Raw genomic sequence first — 20,121 nt, 5'->3', positions numbered from 1 at the left:
ATGTTAGCGATAATAACCTTATATACATATTACTACTATCACTTTATTATAAAAAATTTGTTTAGAGAGCCAAAAATAACTATAATTTTAGTTGGATCAACCCATTTCATTTTCTCAACGTGGAAACTCTTTCTCGGCAAGGCACGATACGATGAATCGAGCGCGAGACTGTGTGCTTATCGTGTATTCCTACTGCTCTTGGGTCTCGTTCTTATTGTAATCATTACATGTTTATCAGTAATGTATATAAATAACGACGAACTAAGGGTGTAATACGTTCTCTCCGAATCCATTTCAATACTCGTTTGTCTTTATCTCCGAAGCTCTTTAGTCGAATCTAAAAAAATAACATTCTTCAAGAATTCACGATACTCTTCATTTGCGAAATTTGTATTAAAAAAAAGGAAGAAAATAATGTTCTGTTTCAATGCTTTGAAATACAACTTCGCGACGGAAGAAAAAAGCTCTTTATACGACAATCGCAACTTTCTCGAGAGACCTACAGTGGAGTCAATAAGGAAGAACAACTTGTTGAGGAACAACTACTCAACTGAGATTCCCCCAAATTATTAGAAATTATCGAGATTATTCAAGGTGATTGTCGTTTGACGGCGTTATTACACTGAGGGAAAAAAATAGTTGCTCTGACTAAAATTATAATATTACTTTTGGCTTCGATCATATTTTTTGATTATTCTAATGAAAAAATTGTAGTATGTATATAATAACATAAAAATTGTAATATAATAATATGTATATAAAGTTATTATCACTAATATTATAAGAGAATTTAGTAAAAAATTTAATTTTCTCGACCATAATTTATAATAATTATTTCTCTATGTAATTATAGTCACAAATACCAAACATTTTTTCTCAGTGTACAGTCGGCTGGCCATTCGCAAGATTATGCCGCGGCCACACCAATATAACGTGAAGCATTATTATGCGGGCGTTCGGACGGTTGCAAAATAAAATGAAGAAAGTCTGGCGGCCTCTTGAAGATAAATAGGTTGCCGTAAGATTTTGAGACCCGTCTGCATCCGTCGTGCCTACATGCCTTTGCGTCCATCCGACTCTTCGTTTCTCGTTCTCTCTTGCTGCTCGTTTATTTACGCGTATACACGAGTATATGCAAATAAAGGTGTACCCGCGTACATATCGGACGCGCACACCTCATGCACTTAGCACGAGCAATCGGAGTAATCTAAACGCGCGGAAAGTTATCGTGGGTATCGCAGCAAGCAACCATTTTTACAACTTGCAGTTTGCGTAATTCAGTACATAGCCTCTTCCACGCGCGAAATTAACAAACAATTGATTCGCCTCTCTTTTCCTCTGCCTGTACAAATTTAGAACCCGACTTAACGCGTCATTCATGCATGGTCTGCAACATTACATTCCATACACGTGAACAACTGGTTACATGTGATGGTGAAATTAGTGGCGTGTGGATATTATTATAGTTGTATGAATATTGCTTCGTGGATACTTTGGATCTTTCGACTGTGACAAAAGCATGATTATACCTTAAAATTATATGAGAGAGTCGAGCGATATAACCGGGAGAGATTCAAAAGTACACAATCGTTCTTCTAAAAAATAAAATTTATTAATTGGTCTAATTTCAATTTTTAGTTCAATCGCCGATATGATAGAGATTAACTTGAATAATTGAATAAATAGAATATTTGATACGTATAAAACTACTTTGAAATGAGGGGGAGGAGACATTTTCTATCTTTGTACGATATTATTTTAGAAGGTCAACGTCATGTAATAATGTAGAACACAGCAAGTAACGAAAATAAAAAGATCAAAATAGTAATACATCAGAAACCATATTTGAAACCACTGCTGACCTATATTATTTATAGCAGTCGATCTTCGTTAGGTATGAGTCACAAGCTTCTTATTTCTACTTCTCAAGTTTACGACGTGACTGCATGCCTAAGAAGTAGTCACGTATCTTTACACGAGCGCATAAGGCATTTATTTTTAATCACACTGATCTCATATAGAGCTCTTTGGCATTGACAAAGCAATCGTCAGCGCTGTGTGCGCAGGTCATTGCTTTCTCTGTTCACTTTTCGAGAAACAAAGATCGGGTCAACAGAACGTGCACTTTGTAAACGTTCCTTTTTCTTTAAACAAACCGCTCGTTCTCTCGCGCGAGCGATAACAGTACTTGCACACTGGATACAGCATCTACACATACACGCAATCACATTCAGAAGTGTTGTGTACAGTCAGTCAACGTAGTAACAAATCACCGTACGAGGTTTAGACTTACTTGTTAGTATATTACTTACGAATCGTTAACACAAATATATGGCGACTTTTACGATACAATGTTTCTACTTAATTAGCATTAAACCTTATTATTTGGGTTATTTACGAGCAACACAATAAATCTCTGAACGGCAGATTAGGTTTGCAGTAATTTACGGTATGTGATATTTGCGTATCGCGCGTAATGTTGTCTCATATGTGCGAGACAACACTAGCTCCTAGAAAAGTAATTATATAATATCAATGTGTTATGGCCGTTAATAGTCGCGAGCATAATATTGTGCATGCTACTCAAGCAGTGAGTAGATAAACTATCTTAAGAAGCAGTAAATGATCCGTCAACTCATTCCAGCATGGACATACAGGATATTTCAGAAACCGCGATCAACTTCCTATTGATTACATGAAGAGACCTTTGTAGAAGCTACATCGGAAATGAAAATGTTTGTGTCTGTTATTTAATTAAGGTAAAATCAAGCGCGTGACATTTAACTTAAATGGCAACGGATATGATATCGTGGCTCTCAAAAAATAATAACTTAGTTTTGCAAAAATAAATATTTTGACGTATGGTCTAAAGACTGTCACGTAATTTAAAGAATACGACGGTTTTGGAAAACAGGAAAACATACAATTCCCTACTTCCTTCTTCCTTAATAATATCTCATTTCAATATAGATGTTTATCTGCCAGTAATTAATGACATGTAAGATGGATGATATTGAATATTAAGAGATATGTCTATGTAATTTGCTCCATTAGATGATCCGTATGTCATAGAACGCTCATATGTGTCGGTGAAGTGTAGAGTGAATTAAAAGCGGTTTACCTTGAATCGGAATTAAGAACTATTTTATTACAGCTCCTTGCCGTTCGGCTCTCAAATATTTGCGCATATGACGACTCAGTAGTACTCTCATGAATGGCGTACGTGACACCGACAGTATTTATCTTCGTCAGGGAATGTTAAATTGCCACTTTACGTGCACACGCAACGTTGCTGTCTCGGCAAAATAGCACTAACGTGAAACGTTCATACGTGGATGTAATGCGAACTGTTGCTTAAAGTCGATTACTTCACCGTTTCACTTTCATACGAAATGCTTAATTAGTTGGACATCAAAAACGGACGAGAATAATTAACACCTCCCATGCGATGACTTGTCAACGCATATATCAATCGCCAATAAACTAAAAATTCCCTGAGAAATTTTTTATGGGATCGCGAAATCCCCCAGCAGCGATTTCGGTTTGTTACAAAAGCGAACGACGTATTTTCATCTATAATTGATATAAATTTTTGAGTAAATTTCTGTTTTCAGTTCATTTGAGTTCATAATGGATGCAATAAGATTTCTAAATCGGTCAGTACGTCGTTCTGTCATTTTGTTGTGCAAAATCCATTGTTTCATCACTTGTACGATTCGTTACGTGAGAGATTATACTGAGAGAAAAATTATCTTAAAATCAACAAATATTTCCTTGGTGGGTGCCATTAACATATTTACTTAAATCTACATTCTCTTTACTTAAATCAAATATTATTTATTTAAATAAAGTAAACAATATTTGATTTAAGTAAAAAGAATATAGATTTAAGTAAATATGTTAATGGCACCCACCAAGGAAATATTTGTTGATTTTAAGATAATTTTTCTCTCAGTGTAGATGTGGTGTCTCGTGAGTTAACAATGCGTTGACACGTTCGTTGTCTTGTTTTTTCTCCGTGCTTAAACAACAATGGCGGTGCTGGTAAACAAGCGAATAGATAATATGATTAAACGTCCCCATGCGCTTAAGGAGACTTTGATTACTAAAGTGGCATTCAAGAATTGCGTATGATTTTGAAACGAGTACGACATTTCTCTCCCTGCTAGTGAAATCGAGACACGGTATAAAATCAAGAGGTCAAGATATACGACTTTTGACCTTAATAAGACAATCGGATTCACTACGCTATAATGTGGAGTAGGTATCGCCAACAGCGTGCGCCAACTTACTTAGATATCGGCGTATCTCTCCTTTTGACTTTGTAAATTATTTTTTGCTTCGATACGCTCGTTTAAATGTGAAATATTTTATACATATTCCGACATTAAAAAGATTATGTTTGGCGTTGTTTTATAAAACGACTTGTTTCAGCTGTGTATGTTTTTTGGATACTAGAAACAGAGTAACTAAACTGCACCATTTGGACGAAATTTCATCGAAGTTAAAGTCCTGATTAGTCATTCCGAGCAAATGAGATGTTTTGGACGCATTTTGTAACGCACGGATAGAGTAAACAGATATTTTATCGACGATATTTTACATTTTACACTAGCCATATAAGATCTTTGTTTCTAAATATCCCAATAAAAAATATTTTTCTTTGGTACAATATATATTGTAATGTGACTTAATTAGGAATTAATATTCGATTAAAAATTATCAAAAGAAAAAAGTCTCTAATTAATTGCTTAATTCGATACTTCCTGATCAGTTAATATGCGTAATAAAACATACAAAATGATATTTCTCTAACGTCGAAAAACTAGGACAAATAAAAAATTCTAAAGTCAAACCTATCCTTCTCTAATTATACGGACAAAGTATAGATCATACGTGTATTTAGTTCGTTTTCTGATTGCTTTTCTTATTATTGCGATATATTTTGAACGAAATGCAATAACTGAGCTTCAAATGATATTATTCAACAATTTAGCTTCCTAGGTTGCAGCAAACTCGTTAGTTAAATTGTTTTCCGATTTTGTAGTTATTTATGAATCACACAAGACTTGAACGAATCACTACATACGAGCGTGATGATGTAGTATGCGAGCTTGTTTCTCGTAGACTTTGTCCTACTGTTTTTTTTTGCCGATATCTCGTATTATGTATTGCTAACGTATGCAATATTAGTAGCTCTGATGTCACGTAAAACGCAGATTGTGCTCGTGCAATCTTGGTACGACGGTTGGTACGACCGCCAATAAAGATTCAATCCTCATCTAAATTACGACTTTTTAATTGCAGCCAATCAACGAGCGCTCGTCGAGTATCATTAAACAACACATTGTTAACAACCAATTGCTAATTATTATCTAACGCACGTGCAAGTTTATTCCCATAATGTTCACGTATATATTCGCGCAATGTATCGGTTATAAAATATCTATTTTAATCTATACGTCTATATTAATCCATAGATACGCGTCTCGTCAGCCAGTAACAATAAAATAGATAAAAAATATTTCGCTTTTGAACTTTATTATACTCGTATTGTCGCACGTAAACATTTGCGCGCGTTTTTTCTTAATAACCAGTATTCGTTAAAAATAATTGGCATATATTCGCCTTTTCGCAAATATTACATTTCACCTGAAGAACCTTTTTAACATAAAAATAAAATTATATTTGATTTAGTTTCTAAAAATTATATATATATATATAATTTTTAGAAACTAAATCAAATATAATTTTATCTTTATGTTAAAAAGGTTCTTCAGGTGAAATGTAATATTTGCGATACTAGAATTAAGTAACACAAGTGAAAAATTCCCTTTTACTTCTCACACACAAATGAGTTTAACGACTCCGTCCTACTTTCAGATGTGAAGACAATCCTCAAATCCGTCAGCGGCAGACTGAGATCCAGCGAGTTGACGGCTATTATGGGCCCTTCTGGCGCGGGAAAGTCCACATTGCTGAACATCCTCACCGGATACAAGTGAGTCAACGCGCGGAATTTGTACACTTGGCGATACAGTTATCGCGCGTTGTTAGTACAAGAAGTACAATAAGAGAAAAGCACATGTAAGCACGCGTTTCTCATACACTCGTGTTCGGATAAAATACAAACTCGCATAAATTAATCGTGAGATTAAAAGAGATGTGCGCAACCTTTGTCATTCTCGTTATATTGTATGACTCATTTACCTATCACCACAGGCGTAATTATTTTAATTACATTTCCACATCTTGTTTTCGTCAAAAACAAAATTACAATTTAATCGCGTTGTTCTAAGTGGCACTTATTCATGTCTGAAATATATAAGCGGGCAAAATCGGGATTACATTAGACTCGTCGAAGCTCTACTTGCTTTCTTTGAGATTCACGCGAAATTATTGAGATATCAAGTGACAGATGTGAGAAACCTGCGTTTGTCACTCATATGTGGATAAATTCAAATGTGTGACATACATTAGGAAAACGATGGACAGAAATTTACTTGTGGAACATTTGTCTTTGCATTTCCCTTTCTTCCTTACGAGACGAAAACGAGAACGTAATCCTCAAAATTCGCGCGGCACTTTCCTGGACTTGAGATCTCGCATAATCATGTCTGTATATTGCCTGTACGGTGTCGTCATGAGCACGCGACCACGTGGGGGAAGATTTCGTCCGTATAATCTGCCATGACCTCGCACGCACTTTCAGTTTTTATCGGGACGGTCCGTTTCGCTTTCTTCGCCATACCACGATCTCACTTTCCTCCAAAAGACACAGTCTCGCTTTCTTCGCGTTTCGTCATTACGAAACTACTCTGCAGCAGGAACAACGACCGCCGATAGCTAAATGAAGGTTAAGGTGATAATAAGAGGCATATCCTCGTGATAAGATAGAAATATTCACATGTCGCGATCGTTATCATAGACGTGCAATTTAACTATACGATATTATAACTTAAGGATATTGTACTTCAGGATTATTTCAAATCGAATGATCGTTCCCTAAACTCGTGATGCAGACTTTCTACTTCGACATGCTTCCTCGATCGGTTCACTGCGTCAAAGCGTTCTGCTTGACGAAACAATCCGTATTTAAATTTCTTTGTCTGAGCATCATAAAAAAATAATATGCTGTGAAGACGTATTCCCATTTTTGCTCTATTTTATGGAGATTGTAAGACCAGCCGTTGCAACGAGTTTCATTCTCACCGTCTTCGTCTTTAAATCGTACAAGGGCACATAGATGTCGCAAATTGACGTTTCTCAGCGAGGAATGCTTCGAGGCCACATCTCGAACCGGTTCCTGACACTTTGATTTTTCAGCAAATTCTATTGCTAATTAGCCGATATAACGACGGGACTGCTTTACATCGTCATGAACTGCGCTGTCGCAAGTAACAATTTCTGTAATTGCAGGTGGTAAATTGGCTCTTTCACGGCATTCAAGTTTTGACATCAAATGCTATTCAAAATGGACATTCTGTGTATAATTTAGTGATAAAAGAAATTACGTGTATATACAATATATAGTCGATTGCAGAACGATTTAATCATAAGAGTCAATGCTGATAGATTTATATAATAATAACATAATTAATAATATGATAAATAAGAACAAATAATAATAATGAATATTATTATTGCGCAAATTTCTCGGTAATGACTCTCAATTTTGATAGTTTAATAAGATCCTATTGTATCTAAATTTTGTAACTTTTAAATTCTCTTTTAAATTCTCTTTTATCAACAAAGGTGCCTCTAAGTATGCTTGTAAGTCACATTTAGAGGCGTTTGTGTCGACAAAAGAGAGTTAGAATAAAGGCCTAGGTGCAAAAGCGACTACAACATAGTCGCGAAACATAAACGCGGCGATTTACAATTTTTCTTAATACAATATTCTCCAACTATCTTTTATGGGATCATATGTTTTCAGATCTCAAGTTTAGTTTGTTTGATTGTTTCGCGATGACACGATTCTGAAGCGTTCGCGGTTTGCGTGACATAGAATTACTTGTGATGTATACGTAAAAGTTGCTACGCTTCGCTTGCTCACTTCTTTTCCATCGCGTTTTCCAAACCGGTTTCACGGATAATCGCAGTATTAGTATGCGCGGCATCACGGTACTCATCCGCGATTGAGAACGCGTTCGCGAACAATCTGACATTGTGTTCTTCTCATGTACGCGATGTTGAAAATTTTATATATTAACGACTGTATCACGTTCTATATCGAAAAATTTTTGATGGAATATTCATGATTGGCCACGATAGCTCGTTAGCGATTTATTATTCCTTTTGACATGAAATATCTCCAATCTTAGATAAATTGCAAACAAAGAGGAACACTTAGACATCAATTTTGTGATTCAGTATTTGCACGTACGAGATTATGAGACATTTTTGCAACCTATTCATTAGAAATTTCTTATCAGGACGTCAGGAATGGAAGGCATAATCACGATAAATGACCACGAAAGAGACCTTAGTGCCTTCAGGAAGCTTTCCTGCTACATCATGCAGGATAATCAACTTCATGCGAATCTAACGGTGACAGAAGCTATGAAGGTTGCAGCGAATCTTAAGCTTGGTTCACACGTCAATAAAGTGGAGAAAGAAGAAGTGGTAAGTTGACTCTCTTATCAGATTAGTTGGTCTTAAAAGATTTGAGACAAAATGTAACATTTGACATGAGATTACATTTGCGAAATAGTTTTATACGTTCATGGTAAAAGTTTTTATCGTATTCTCGCAGTATAGTTACTATATCGTTACTATATCGGGTAATATATCGTTCGTTCAACAAAATTTTACTCAAAATTGTAGAGTTAATTATCATTTATATCGCGGGATTCGCGGTAAAAATGATAAAAGATACGCGCAGTTCGCGTATCTTTTTCTTTTTCTATTCGTACAACACAATACATTTATTGTCAAGCAGAAGAATATCAATTAATAAATTAAAAAGCTGTAATTAATCTATTGCTAATGATTCATTGACATTTTCTATTTCAGATTCAAGAAATCCTTGAGACTCTCGGTCTGTCTGAGCACCGCTATACAATGACCTCGAACCTGAGTGGTGGTCAAAAGAAGAGGCTCTCCATCGCTCTTGAGTTAGTCAACAACCCCCCTATAATGTTTTTCGACGAGCCGACTAGGTGAGTTTCATATTTCGCACGAGTTAATAATTGTAAATTATTATCATCACACTAGTAAATCGTCTATAGATCATTTTTATAGTTCTGAAATATTAGCATTGTATAAAAATATTAGAAATATTACTGATTGCGCAATTGATGTTGTAATCGGGATATGTTATTGTTAAATCACTCTTTATCGCCACTCGCCAGCATATAATTATTTCGTGATTTCGGGATAAACGACATTTTGTGAACTGAATAAGGTATTGTTAATAGTAGTGAAAAGGAATGCATAAAAAGGAAGAACATATCTAAAATATCGTAAAATATTGTAAAATATTATAAAATATTCGTGTTCTATTGCAAAGGCTTTGGTAAAACGACTCAAACGTTATCATCGATACCTTTCGCTTTCGTTGATCGATGCTTCTGTGAAAGAAACTTTATCCCGCCTTTATGTAAATTCCCCGATCGAATGTCGGCACGGCCAATGTCAGCAGAATGAACTTGCCGCGCTTGTCAGGATCGCGGAAATGCGCGAATTTTGCAGGTTTTAGCAAACGTCACGCGTCCCGCACAGAGTTTCTCTTCGCAGCTTTCATGTGTCTATCACGTGCCGGAGTTGTGACTTTGTGAAATCGGTATTGCAAATTTTACTTTGACAATAATCTGTTATAAGTAGCAGTCTCATTATGCAAAATCAATCAAGTTATTAGGGCTACTTCAATTACTGAACTTTGTATTTTCAATTGTATCGAAATATATACAGAGTGTCCTAGATTCGTCTTCGCAACGTTCGTGGGCACGTAGAACGTATTTCGAGATATTAATTAAAGAAGATTGACACGATAGCAGATGAGCTCTAGTGGCGATGTGTGCTGTTGTGTGCTTGTACATTACGTCAAATTGAACAAGTGAAAAGTCCTATATCATTTTGCAGATAACCACATAGATTTTTAGTTATTAATGAAAGAAAATTGTTACATAATTGTGCGCAATAATGCACAAATCTTCTTTAATTAATATTCAAAAATCGATGTCGTTATTTGCAAAATGGCAAAGGACTTTTTTTGTTCAATTTTATCTAATGTATAAGTATATGGCGGTATTATAGTTTATTTATCATATCGCATGTGATCATTTATTAATCTTCTTTAATTAAATAATACCTCGAGATTTATTGCAAATATTACAAAACGGTATTTTATGTTCATCTCAATCCGTTCTACGTTTCGACGAACGTTGCGGAAACGAATTTGGGACACCAGTACATTTATTTACATTTTAATGTATTATATCAGATCTCTATACACCCTTGAACTTCAAGCAGATTGGATATAAAAGCTCTGAAGAAATGTCTGGGACATTTCACTTAGTCTCTTGAGACAGAACATAAGAGAGCACATAATGCCGGTGAAAGTAAATGATCAATGTCCCGTTTTTGAAACTTTTTTCTTCTCGCCAGACACTTTCACTATACGTCGGATTTTTACATGAGTATTGTGTAGATGTCGAATGCATTATTGCCATAGATTGTACTGTGATCTTTCAACGCGACTATTTCGCTAGATGATCTGATATAGTCGGTTTTTCTCTAACCATAAAAATGACGCAAAAAAGATTCCGCATTTGCGTCGCGAGATATGTTAATAGTTGAAAATCTTGCACCTTGATACATATCAAACGTTTCCGCAGAATCATTTCTTGTTCCCAACCGGTTCTAGAAGGTTTTTAAGTTCCTTAAAGTAAAAAAGTTTTAATAGTTCCTTATGCCGGGATACAACATCAAAGATGATCAGCACAACCGGTTCGACTAGTGGCCGTTATAACTTACGCCGGGGACTTGCTTCCAAAAAGAAAACACCGACGAATTAGCGCCGGTTTAAATCTTGTCGTTACTCAGGGTCTTTTCAACTTTCCATCGTGTACCTATCAATTCACGGATATCAATTACAGATAACAAAAATGTTCCTCAATCTAACATTTTCCGTGCGATTACGAAGGGATCACGTGAAATTGTGATACAGTCGTGTTTTTGACGGAGACGTGCTGCAATAACCTTTTCTCTTTCCTGCTACGAACTTTCGTTTCATACTTGCATAAGGGTCAACGGGAGAAAAACGAGGAGATTTAAGCATGACCGTGCGGCAATACTAATTGGTGTTATCCGGTTGGTTTACAGCGGCCTGGACTCCTCATCTTGCTTCCAATGTATCTCGTTATTGAAGACTCTTGCACGTGGTGGCAGAACAATAGTCTGTACTATTCACCAGCCGAGCGCGAGGCTTTTCGAGATGTTCGATTCTCTATACACTTTAGCTGAAGGTCAATGCGTCTACCAGGGCGTTACATCGCAACTGGTGCCGTTCTTAAGGACAATTGGTCTTAATTGCCCAAGTTATCATAACCCGGCGTCGTTTAGTAAGTTTTGTCAAATGGCTTTTTCTTTAATGCTAATATCTATATAGAGAAGAAATATTGTAGTAAAAATTATAATCGAAATTATTATATAATAATATTATATTTTATATATATATTTGTTTAAAAATATTATACATTATGCATGTTTGCTTTTTACTATATAATTATTACAATTATTTGAATATTTTTTATATCGTATATTTAGTAAATCGTCAAATTAACTATATTTTTATAGTACTTAATACTACGATTTCATTAGTCTAACTTTACAAAAGACACACATTGTAAAAAGGAATTTTTTTGTAAAAAAGAATATAATTTTAACATAAATTTTATTACAATACTTTTTCTATATAATAGGATATGTTGTGCTGAGACGAAAAATGTTAGAGAAGATAATATTATGTATAAATACTTTTTTCTTCCATATCGATATACAGAAAATAATTAAATTAATAGTTAAACTCGAAAAAACTACATTGTCGTCAAAATTGTATTAGCAATGAATTGAAATATTCCCGTCTTCTGTTGTTACCATCACAGAATTCCTCGATTTGCTTTTCAGTCATTGAAGTATCATGCGGCGAGTACGGCGACAACATCAAGAATTTGGTAAATTCTATAAACAATGGCAAATATAATATTCGCGAGGGACAGTCGTTTCCTGAACTGAAGGATGGATTGAACAATTCCACCGCTGCAACCGGTATCCTAAAAAGCACAGACGGTATAGAGAAGGCGAAGATGAAAGATAAGAACGACGTGAGTAATCTAGAAGACAAGTATCCGGAGAACAAGCCGACCGATATTAGCAATGGGAAACTCATATCCGACTATGCCACAAATGACATCGCTAAACAAGGTATTACGTGTCTAATGTGACACAATAATGATGTGTATCAAGCCGCTCTTTAGATAGACAAACATGATGAACGTAGCATGTAGACATTTAATGTGTATTTTGTGATGTTATTGTAATATTAGCACAACGTGTTTAAAATATGCTTATTTTAAGAGATAAAACTACTACATCCCGCTTATCGCGCCATAATTCTAATAAGAATATTTATCTATTACTATAATAATTTTGGACCAATTGCGTTCTCTTCCCAGCAAAATAAGCAGCAATTTCCATGGCATCAGATGACTTCTTTCATGTATTGATAAAATTCATGTTGCATGACACACTTTTACGTACTTGCAGTAGTCACTAAGCAGACAATATAAAAGCCAAAATATATACGTTTATCTGGGTTAAAGCGTACCATTTCTCGCGGTGACGCGTAACGTAATTGTTGGCGCTCACTTTTTCCCACTTCATTCAAACAATACCTGTTTGCTTCTGTCGCACGAACGTTTTGTTACATGAAATTTATGCTGACGCATTAGGTATTCGCAAAGATACGCATAACGACATAGCGAAGGAACTAACGGGCGATTAACATTTTAGTGATGGACGTTGCGATACCCGTTGACACGGATAAGAAGGACAACGTCAACGTGGCACTGCTCGAGGATTCTATCGCAGTGGCGCCAGAGAGGTATCCTACATCCGAATGGATGCAATTCTACATCATCCTGAGACGTGCTTTCCTCTTCAGTCGTAGAGATTGGGTGGGTGTTTAAAAGAGCCGACAGACTTCCCTCGACAGTCGTAAATTCAACAAATTCGTATTCTCAGCGCGTGTCGACTGAATATTCTTTTATTCCTAGATACTATGCGATAGATATTATGTGGTAGATATTTTCTTACCTCCTTTCTTACTTTTGCGCTTCTTAAATTCTGTAAAACTTATTCGTGATATGTAATTTCGCAGACTCTTATGTGGCTACGGTTCTTCGCTCACCTTTTAGTAGCATTTTTGATCAGCGCATTATACTATGACATCGGAAACGATGGCGCCAAAGTACTTAGTAATCTGGGATTCCTATTCTTCAACATGCTGTTTCTTATGTATACTTCCATGACAATCACTATTTTATCCTGTAAGTAGTCTGACTTTGATGTATATCAACCTCGCATTTCACGTGGTATGTAAATCTGTCTTGTTTTTAGTCCCACTGGAACTGCCTGTACTCTTGAAGGAGAACTTCAACAGATGGTACTCTTTGAAGTCGTATTACCTCGCAATAACCATTTCAGACATACCATTCCAGGTAAAATGTTTAGATTAAAAGAAAAAGAAGAAAATATAGCTGACGAATACGAAGTCCATGTTGTATAGATTGGAGTTCACCCGCGGTACGTTGCCGAAGCAAGCAAGATTGATTTACACGTTGTCTTCTTATTTCCAGACGATATTTTGTCTCATATATCTTTCCATCGTGTACTTCCTCACTAGTCAACCGGCAGACCTTACACGATTCTCCATGTTCTTGGCCATATGTCTACTAATCTCTTTCGTCGCGCAATCAGTCGGCCTCGTCGTCGGTGCCGCGATGAACGTGCAGAACGGCGTGTTCCTGGCGCCGGTGATGTCGGTGCCGTTCCTCCTCTTCTCAGGGTTCTTCGTCAGCTTTGACGCGATTCCGGTCTATCTACGATGGATTACTTATGTCAGCTACATCAGATATGGTTTCGAAGGAACCGCTTTGACCGTTTACGGCTTCGGTCGGCAGAAATTGAAATGTTCCCAGGTAAAATCGACACGACATTCAGAATCTTGTTGTCGAATTTGGGTCGATCGATTGTTGGATTTACATATCCGGCGTGTTTCCAGGTGTACTGCCACTTTAAAGATCCGCAAACGACGTTGGAGGAGCTTGACATGCTCAACGCTGACTTCACTCTCGACATTCTCGCCCTCCTGTTGATATTCGTCGTGCTACGAATCGCTGCGTATCTCTTCCTCCGTTGGAAAATCAAGAACGCCCGATAGATCGTCTAGTGGAGTGTTTTTTAAGTGCGATGAGAAGGTTGCGTATGAATGTGGTATTATGGTGTTGCGTTCTCGATAGAAATAGTTACGATATTAGCAACGACGGACACGTATGCATGTATAATCGGTAATCTCGATATGATAGTTATACAACGACGGGGATTCGAGTTACAGCGTATCGCAGCGGCAACAGAACAAAAGCTATTTGTGCAAACAGTGGATTTTCGTGGCATTTCTTGGCGAGCACCCTCGCGAAAGATTAAATATTTTCTGTCGAAGGGGTACTGTACGTCTCGAATGTACCACAAAGTATGATTTATTCTCCTTCGTGCTTAGGGTTGCTGAGTTTAGTTGGTAGGAATAACACTAATGTAACTTATTTATCTTTAGTTTAGTAATACATACACAACGTACATACACATATACACATACTACATACACACATCTACACACGACGACGGCTGGTAGTTACGATTGTAACATCCGCGTAATTTACGAATCCGTCGTAATCCGTTACGAAGGAACGTTATTTGTTCAGGGTATTTTTCTTTATATTCTGTATATTTTCTTTCCTATTATACGTCAGTAATACTTTCGTCAGAATGCAACCAAATACGCGCGTCTATCTTGGATCTATCGTTGACTAAGTCGGAGCGTACATCATGCGACACAATTATCGCACAACGTAAGAGTGAAGCGAAAGCATCGATCGTGATCTTTGGAAGGCTGGAGGACTTTCACCGATCACTCTCGATCATATCTACTTTTGTGGATGAATACGAGTTTTTAATTGATGATGTGTTTCACGAGTGACCACTTTATTTTATCCACCAATGGCTGTGAGCTTAATGATGCAAAAAAAAAAAACAAAAGATTAGATAAAACAAATGCGAATGCTTGTGCGCTTCAGATATGTTTGAAGTCCAGATTTGCGAGCGCACGAGTCTATCTTGCCAGATTAATTATACATGGAAGACCAATGTTGCTAACACATTTTACAAAGTAGGGCGGTCCTGATACATAATGTCGAGACGAGCGTTTGTGCGCTCTCGTAAGAGCTTACGACTATCACGAATATTATGGGTGAATTACTACTGCGTGCGTTATCGTGTAATTGTATCATATTTTTAATGTGCGTGAATCGATGTGAACATTGTATTTCCTCAAGTAGAAGGATCAAATGGATCATCTTAATAGACGTGTATTTTTCCAAGAAAAAACGCGTTACTTTCGTAAATGATCATTTTTCGTAACGACGATTTTTCATATATGCAGAAAATAAGAGTGCCGTTCGAATCAAGCGTAAACTTCCAATCTTTAATAATGAGTGATCTTTAATAATGAGAGTTTAATAATTAATTTTTTTAATAATGAGTCGTTACACCTCAGAGAGTACAGAACTTTTGAAAATATGTGCAACTGGAAAATGGCACTTTAATATGAATTTCACGATCGTTCTCACGATTCACCAAAGTTGATCGGTTTTAAATCATAACGTTGCTCATGTATATTTTTCTTAATGACACTCGACGAATTTTTACTACAAATATAATTTTGTACTAATATAATTTTGGCGTTCAAAAGAACGACAACAATTACGACGGGTAAGTTCCACTTGGCGATCACGTCGACGCGTATTATGTTTCTGCTTAATATCTAATGAGAGACTCGCGCTCGATGCGATCGCCAATAGCCGATACAACTTACTCTCTGTCATATATGTATGTAATAACTTAAATAAAACGAACAGTGAAGAATAAGTCAAATGCATAATCGGCTACTAATAGGCATACTTTTGTAAAATATGAAATTGCATCGAGATGTATATACCTGTACTAGTTTGACATAATCGTTGCTACAATTTATACTGCATGTATGATACGAATAAAATATGCTTTTCGTAATACGTCTAATGATAAGTTTCAATTAATAAATTATTATTTCTTTTCCTTCATCTTTTCTTACGATTTAGTAAGAAGAATTTAGTAAATCTTTAAGCAGACTAAGTAGACTTTTAAAAATACCAATATACAAGTGCAGAAGCAAATAAAACTCCAGGAGAAGTAAACATATATCAAAACTGGAGAAATTATATTAAAGCTATTACTTTTTAACATATAAGAATATAAAAATGTAAAATTAAAATGCCATCTAAACTAAAATATTAAAACACTATTAAAAAATACAATATGCATAACTAAGTAACTTATTCTAAAAAAATCGGGTGAATGTTGCGTTTAACGAGATACGGTCGTAATTTTAATATATGTTATGAATTTTATTAACATTAATCTTGGATAATATTAAACAATTTCAATGGTTGCTATTACATAAAATTCCGTGAATACCTATTTTTTTAAAATTTACTTCTCTATCAATACACTTTTACCACGATACTTTACTAGTGTTGAAGAACGGACAGTGCAGTGTTGCAAATAAAAATTGATTACATTTTTGTTATAATATTTCGATACTTTTTAATACAATATTATTAAGAGGACCTAGCGTTCTCTCTTTCTCTCTTTCGGGCAATCGTTCTAATGATACTTAGAGCCATTTATTAAGAGAAAAAGAGGGGGGATACAGATATATTACAGATGCAAACAAATTTTCGTAAAAAAAAAAAAAAATATATATATATATATATAAAGTGTGCTACTTCATTACAAGAGTGGACTTTATGGTATAAATTTTGCTATCTCGTAATCACTCTACATATACAATAGTAGAGTGACGTTATCATGGTTTTGAGTTATATTCATTAAGTATGGATATCCCTTGACAATGTATCAGTATCAATGTATCAGTATCAAGTTGAATGAACCTGATAAGAAAATAATTCTTTGCATTTAAGGCAATAAAAATAAATACAGAAACAATAAATTTTTCAATTTTTAATTCCTTCTTAGAGAGAATTAGTTGATGAAAATTAAGTTTGAAAAAACAATTTATAATATGCGCGTGTCCACATATTTTTAAACATATTTATTTTTATATGAAATAATTTATTTACATATTAGATTATCAATCTTGCCATATACATATTATTCATTCTGAAATCAACGATTATCTTTAGATTTTTAGATAAGTATACTCAAAATTATTTATTAAATAAATTTATTTCCTGAATATAAGAGAATAAAAAGTTATGGTTCAAAGAGCAACTCATAAACAATTAACGCTTGTGCGTTATAATCGTATGATATATGAGCCGTTGAGAGCAAAGTTATAACTTAATTTTTGTTTTTCTAATTTGAGTTGGCATTACAGATAGAGAGAGACACAGAGCAGCTGTTTGTCTGTTATGTCAATTTAAATTAGAGAAGAAGCTGACTTTTACCATTTTTTATTTCAATACTTCACCCAGATAGCCAAACCTGTGCGAACAGCTTTCGAGCAGAGCTTGTTATCAACTTTTGATGGCAAATAGATAACAAATTTAATGCAGGATCTGTTATATCAAATCTTACTGCCAAATTACCGCCATATATACGGCAGAGCTTGTTGTCGGATAATTGTTGCAGATTTGCAGCAAAAACCGTGCAGAGTTTGTAGCGATTTGACGGCAGATTGGCGGCAGAAACCGCGCAGACCTGCTGCGCTGCAAGCTTTGCGCAGTTTTTGCTGCAAATTTGGCACCAATTGTCCGACAGCAAAATCTGTCGCCAAAACCGTAGTCTAATGTAGACACAGATGGCTATGGTTTTGCTATGGGTTTTTGATCAAATTTGCTGCCAATCTGCGCGCAGTCTATGCTCAATTTGTTTACTGGGCATATGATTATAAATTCCTTTCATTTTTACTATATAATTTTTATCTCTATTTTACATTTTTTCTATGTGTTTATTTACTGTGTGAATACGTATGCATATGTGCGTGCACGTGTGATGAAAATAAAATATCAAAAAAATTATCGGCATTCATCATAACTCAACATAACTTAATAATAATAATTATTATTATTAATTATGCACACAGAAAAATCTTATATTTATAGTACTTATATACTAAATTTCTTTGTAATATCGATTGTTGCATTAACGACCATTTGAAATGTTATAATTGAAAATTACATATTGCTCTCACAGTCATCTATTTTTTTCTAGCTCAAGATTTCTTATAAGAGCGATTGTGTAAATAAAATGGCTGCATAATACCTCAGTAACCTGATACAGCAGTTGAGATATAATAGCGTTAATTGTTGCAAATACAAATTTCTGTAAAAAAGAAATTCCTATTTTGTCTTTAGTTATCATGTTACATCATACGTGCTACGTAATATGTAGAAATTATTATTTCTATGATTACTGTATAATTATTGCCTATTAAATGCAGACGTATTCGCAGTTTTTGCGGAATGTTATGAATGTTAAAGCAATTATATTACTTATACTGTATATATGACTGTTTCGTGATTACTACAGATTAAAGTTATAAGAAATATTACGACGCACGTAAATGATATACGAAAGAATAATAAAACCACAACGGGTATGATGTAGTCAGTGATACTTATATCAAATTGGGTCAAATTGAAGAAGAGGAAGAAGAAGAAAATCATAATAATTATCTTTCAATACTTTTATATGACATGCATACCATACATATTAATACCAAGAATCGAAGTATTGCATTGACAGCATTCGTAAAAATCTATAAATTTCTCGAGCAATATAGTGATACACTAGACTCTTTGTTACAATTTTAGAGTTAGAATTCGTCGAAAATTAAAAAACAGTAATGAACAGTAATAAACACGCATGTTTGAAATAATTATCCTATTGTAGCGCGTATTACTTAGGAAGACAAAAAAATATGTATTTCTTTAAAAAGAGAGAATCACAAAAGCATTAATTTCCTTTTTTCCTTACTCTTTTATTTAGAATTTACCATTAACTTTTATAAAATGTACATGCAGCGACAAGTTGAATAGACTTAAATATCAAAATAATATTCTTTTGTCTTTCAAATTTCATTTCTTACATTGACAAAAAACAAACTTTCAAAAATCAAAACACATAAAAATAAAAAACAGTAATGAGTAAACAGTAATGAAAAGACTTCAAGATTCAACGTGTAAGTATCCTCTATCGACAAAGTATGGACAAAGTATGCAAACGTTTATGTAAATGTATTCTCTTTTTTATTTTAGTTACTTTAATTAATTATTTATTTATTTTTAATTAAATAATTATTTAGTTATTTTCACTTAATTTTTATTTTAGTATTTTAATTTCATATTTACAAAAACATATATTCACATAAGTCATCGACAGTGTTCACATAGTTAACAAAACTAGTTGGTCTAGTTGATCAGCATTTGATAAACATACATGATATGTGTGTAACACGTTATGTGTGATTAAATTAATCAGAGGAAACACGCTTTAATTTTTAAAAGCTTGTTTTTCTGTCAATGTAAAAAATGAAATTCGAAAGACAATAGAATATTATTTTGAAATTTAAGTCTATTCGTCTTGTCGCTGCATGTACATTTTATAAAAGTTCGTTATAAATTCTAAATAAAAGAATAGGAAAAAAAGGAAATTAACACTTTTGTAATTCTCTCTTTTTAAAAAAATGTATATTTTTTTCAACCGTCTCCCTAAGTAATACGCGCTACAACAGAATAATTATTTCAAACCCATGCGTGTTTCGACACGGTTATCGCAGTTTAT

At 34.7% G+C, this 20,121-nt stretch overlaps 2 protein-coding genes across 7 annotated transcripts in view; one reads left to right on the top strand and one right to left on the bottom strand.

The window, feature by feature from the left end:
• LOC116841783 (ATP-binding cassette sub-family G member 1) overlaps nucleotides 1-16,356 on the top strand; it is a 37,801-nt gene extending 21,445 nt beyond the window's left edge. For 3 of the 5 annotated variants that reach the window (XM_032810137.1, XM_032810139.1, XM_032810134.1), the window contains 10 exons: nucleotides 5,884-6,001; nucleotides 8,436-8,625; nucleotides 9,016-9,161; nucleotides 11,326-11,564; nucleotides 12,130-12,429; nucleotides 13,015-13,178; nucleotides 13,382-13,550; nucleotides 13,621-13,721; nucleotides 13,860-14,201; nucleotides 14,285-14,443. In XM_032810137.1, coding sequence (XP_032666028.1) covers nucleotides 5,884-6,001; nucleotides 8,436-8,625; nucleotides 9,016-9,161; nucleotides 11,326-11,564; nucleotides 12,130-12,429; nucleotides 13,015-13,178; nucleotides 13,382-13,550; nucleotides 13,621-13,721; nucleotides 13,860-14,201; nucleotides 14,285-14,443 — 1,928 coding nt within the window. Of the gene's footprint in view, nucleotides 1-5,883; nucleotides 6,002-8,435; nucleotides 8,626-9,015; nucleotides 9,162-11,325; nucleotides 11,565-12,129; nucleotides 12,430-13,014; nucleotides 13,179-13,381; nucleotides 13,551-13,620; nucleotides 13,722-13,859; nucleotides 14,202-14,284 lie in introns of all 5 variants that reach the window. The other 2 variants (XM_032810135.1, XM_032810136.1) reach the window with 2 other exon arrangements.
• LOC116841785 (UBX domain-containing protein 1) overlaps nucleotides 1-20,121 on the bottom strand; it is a 62,500-nt gene that overhangs the window by 18,349 nt on the left and 24,030 nt on the right. The gene's annotated exons all lie outside the window — the stretch shown is intronic.

Source organism: Odontomachus brunneus, unplaced genomic scaffold (assembly GCF_010583005.1).
Source record: "Odontomachus brunneus isolate Ranch 3 - 2012 unplaced genomic scaffold, Obru_v1 Obru_scaffold_018, whole genome shotgun sequence".
NCBI classification, from domain to species: Eukaryota; Metazoa; Arthropoda; class Insecta; order Hymenoptera; family Formicidae; genus Odontomachus; species Odontomachus brunneus.
Note: the sequence above shows the minus strand (reverse complement) of the source record. Positions and strands in the feature narration are given on the sequence as shown.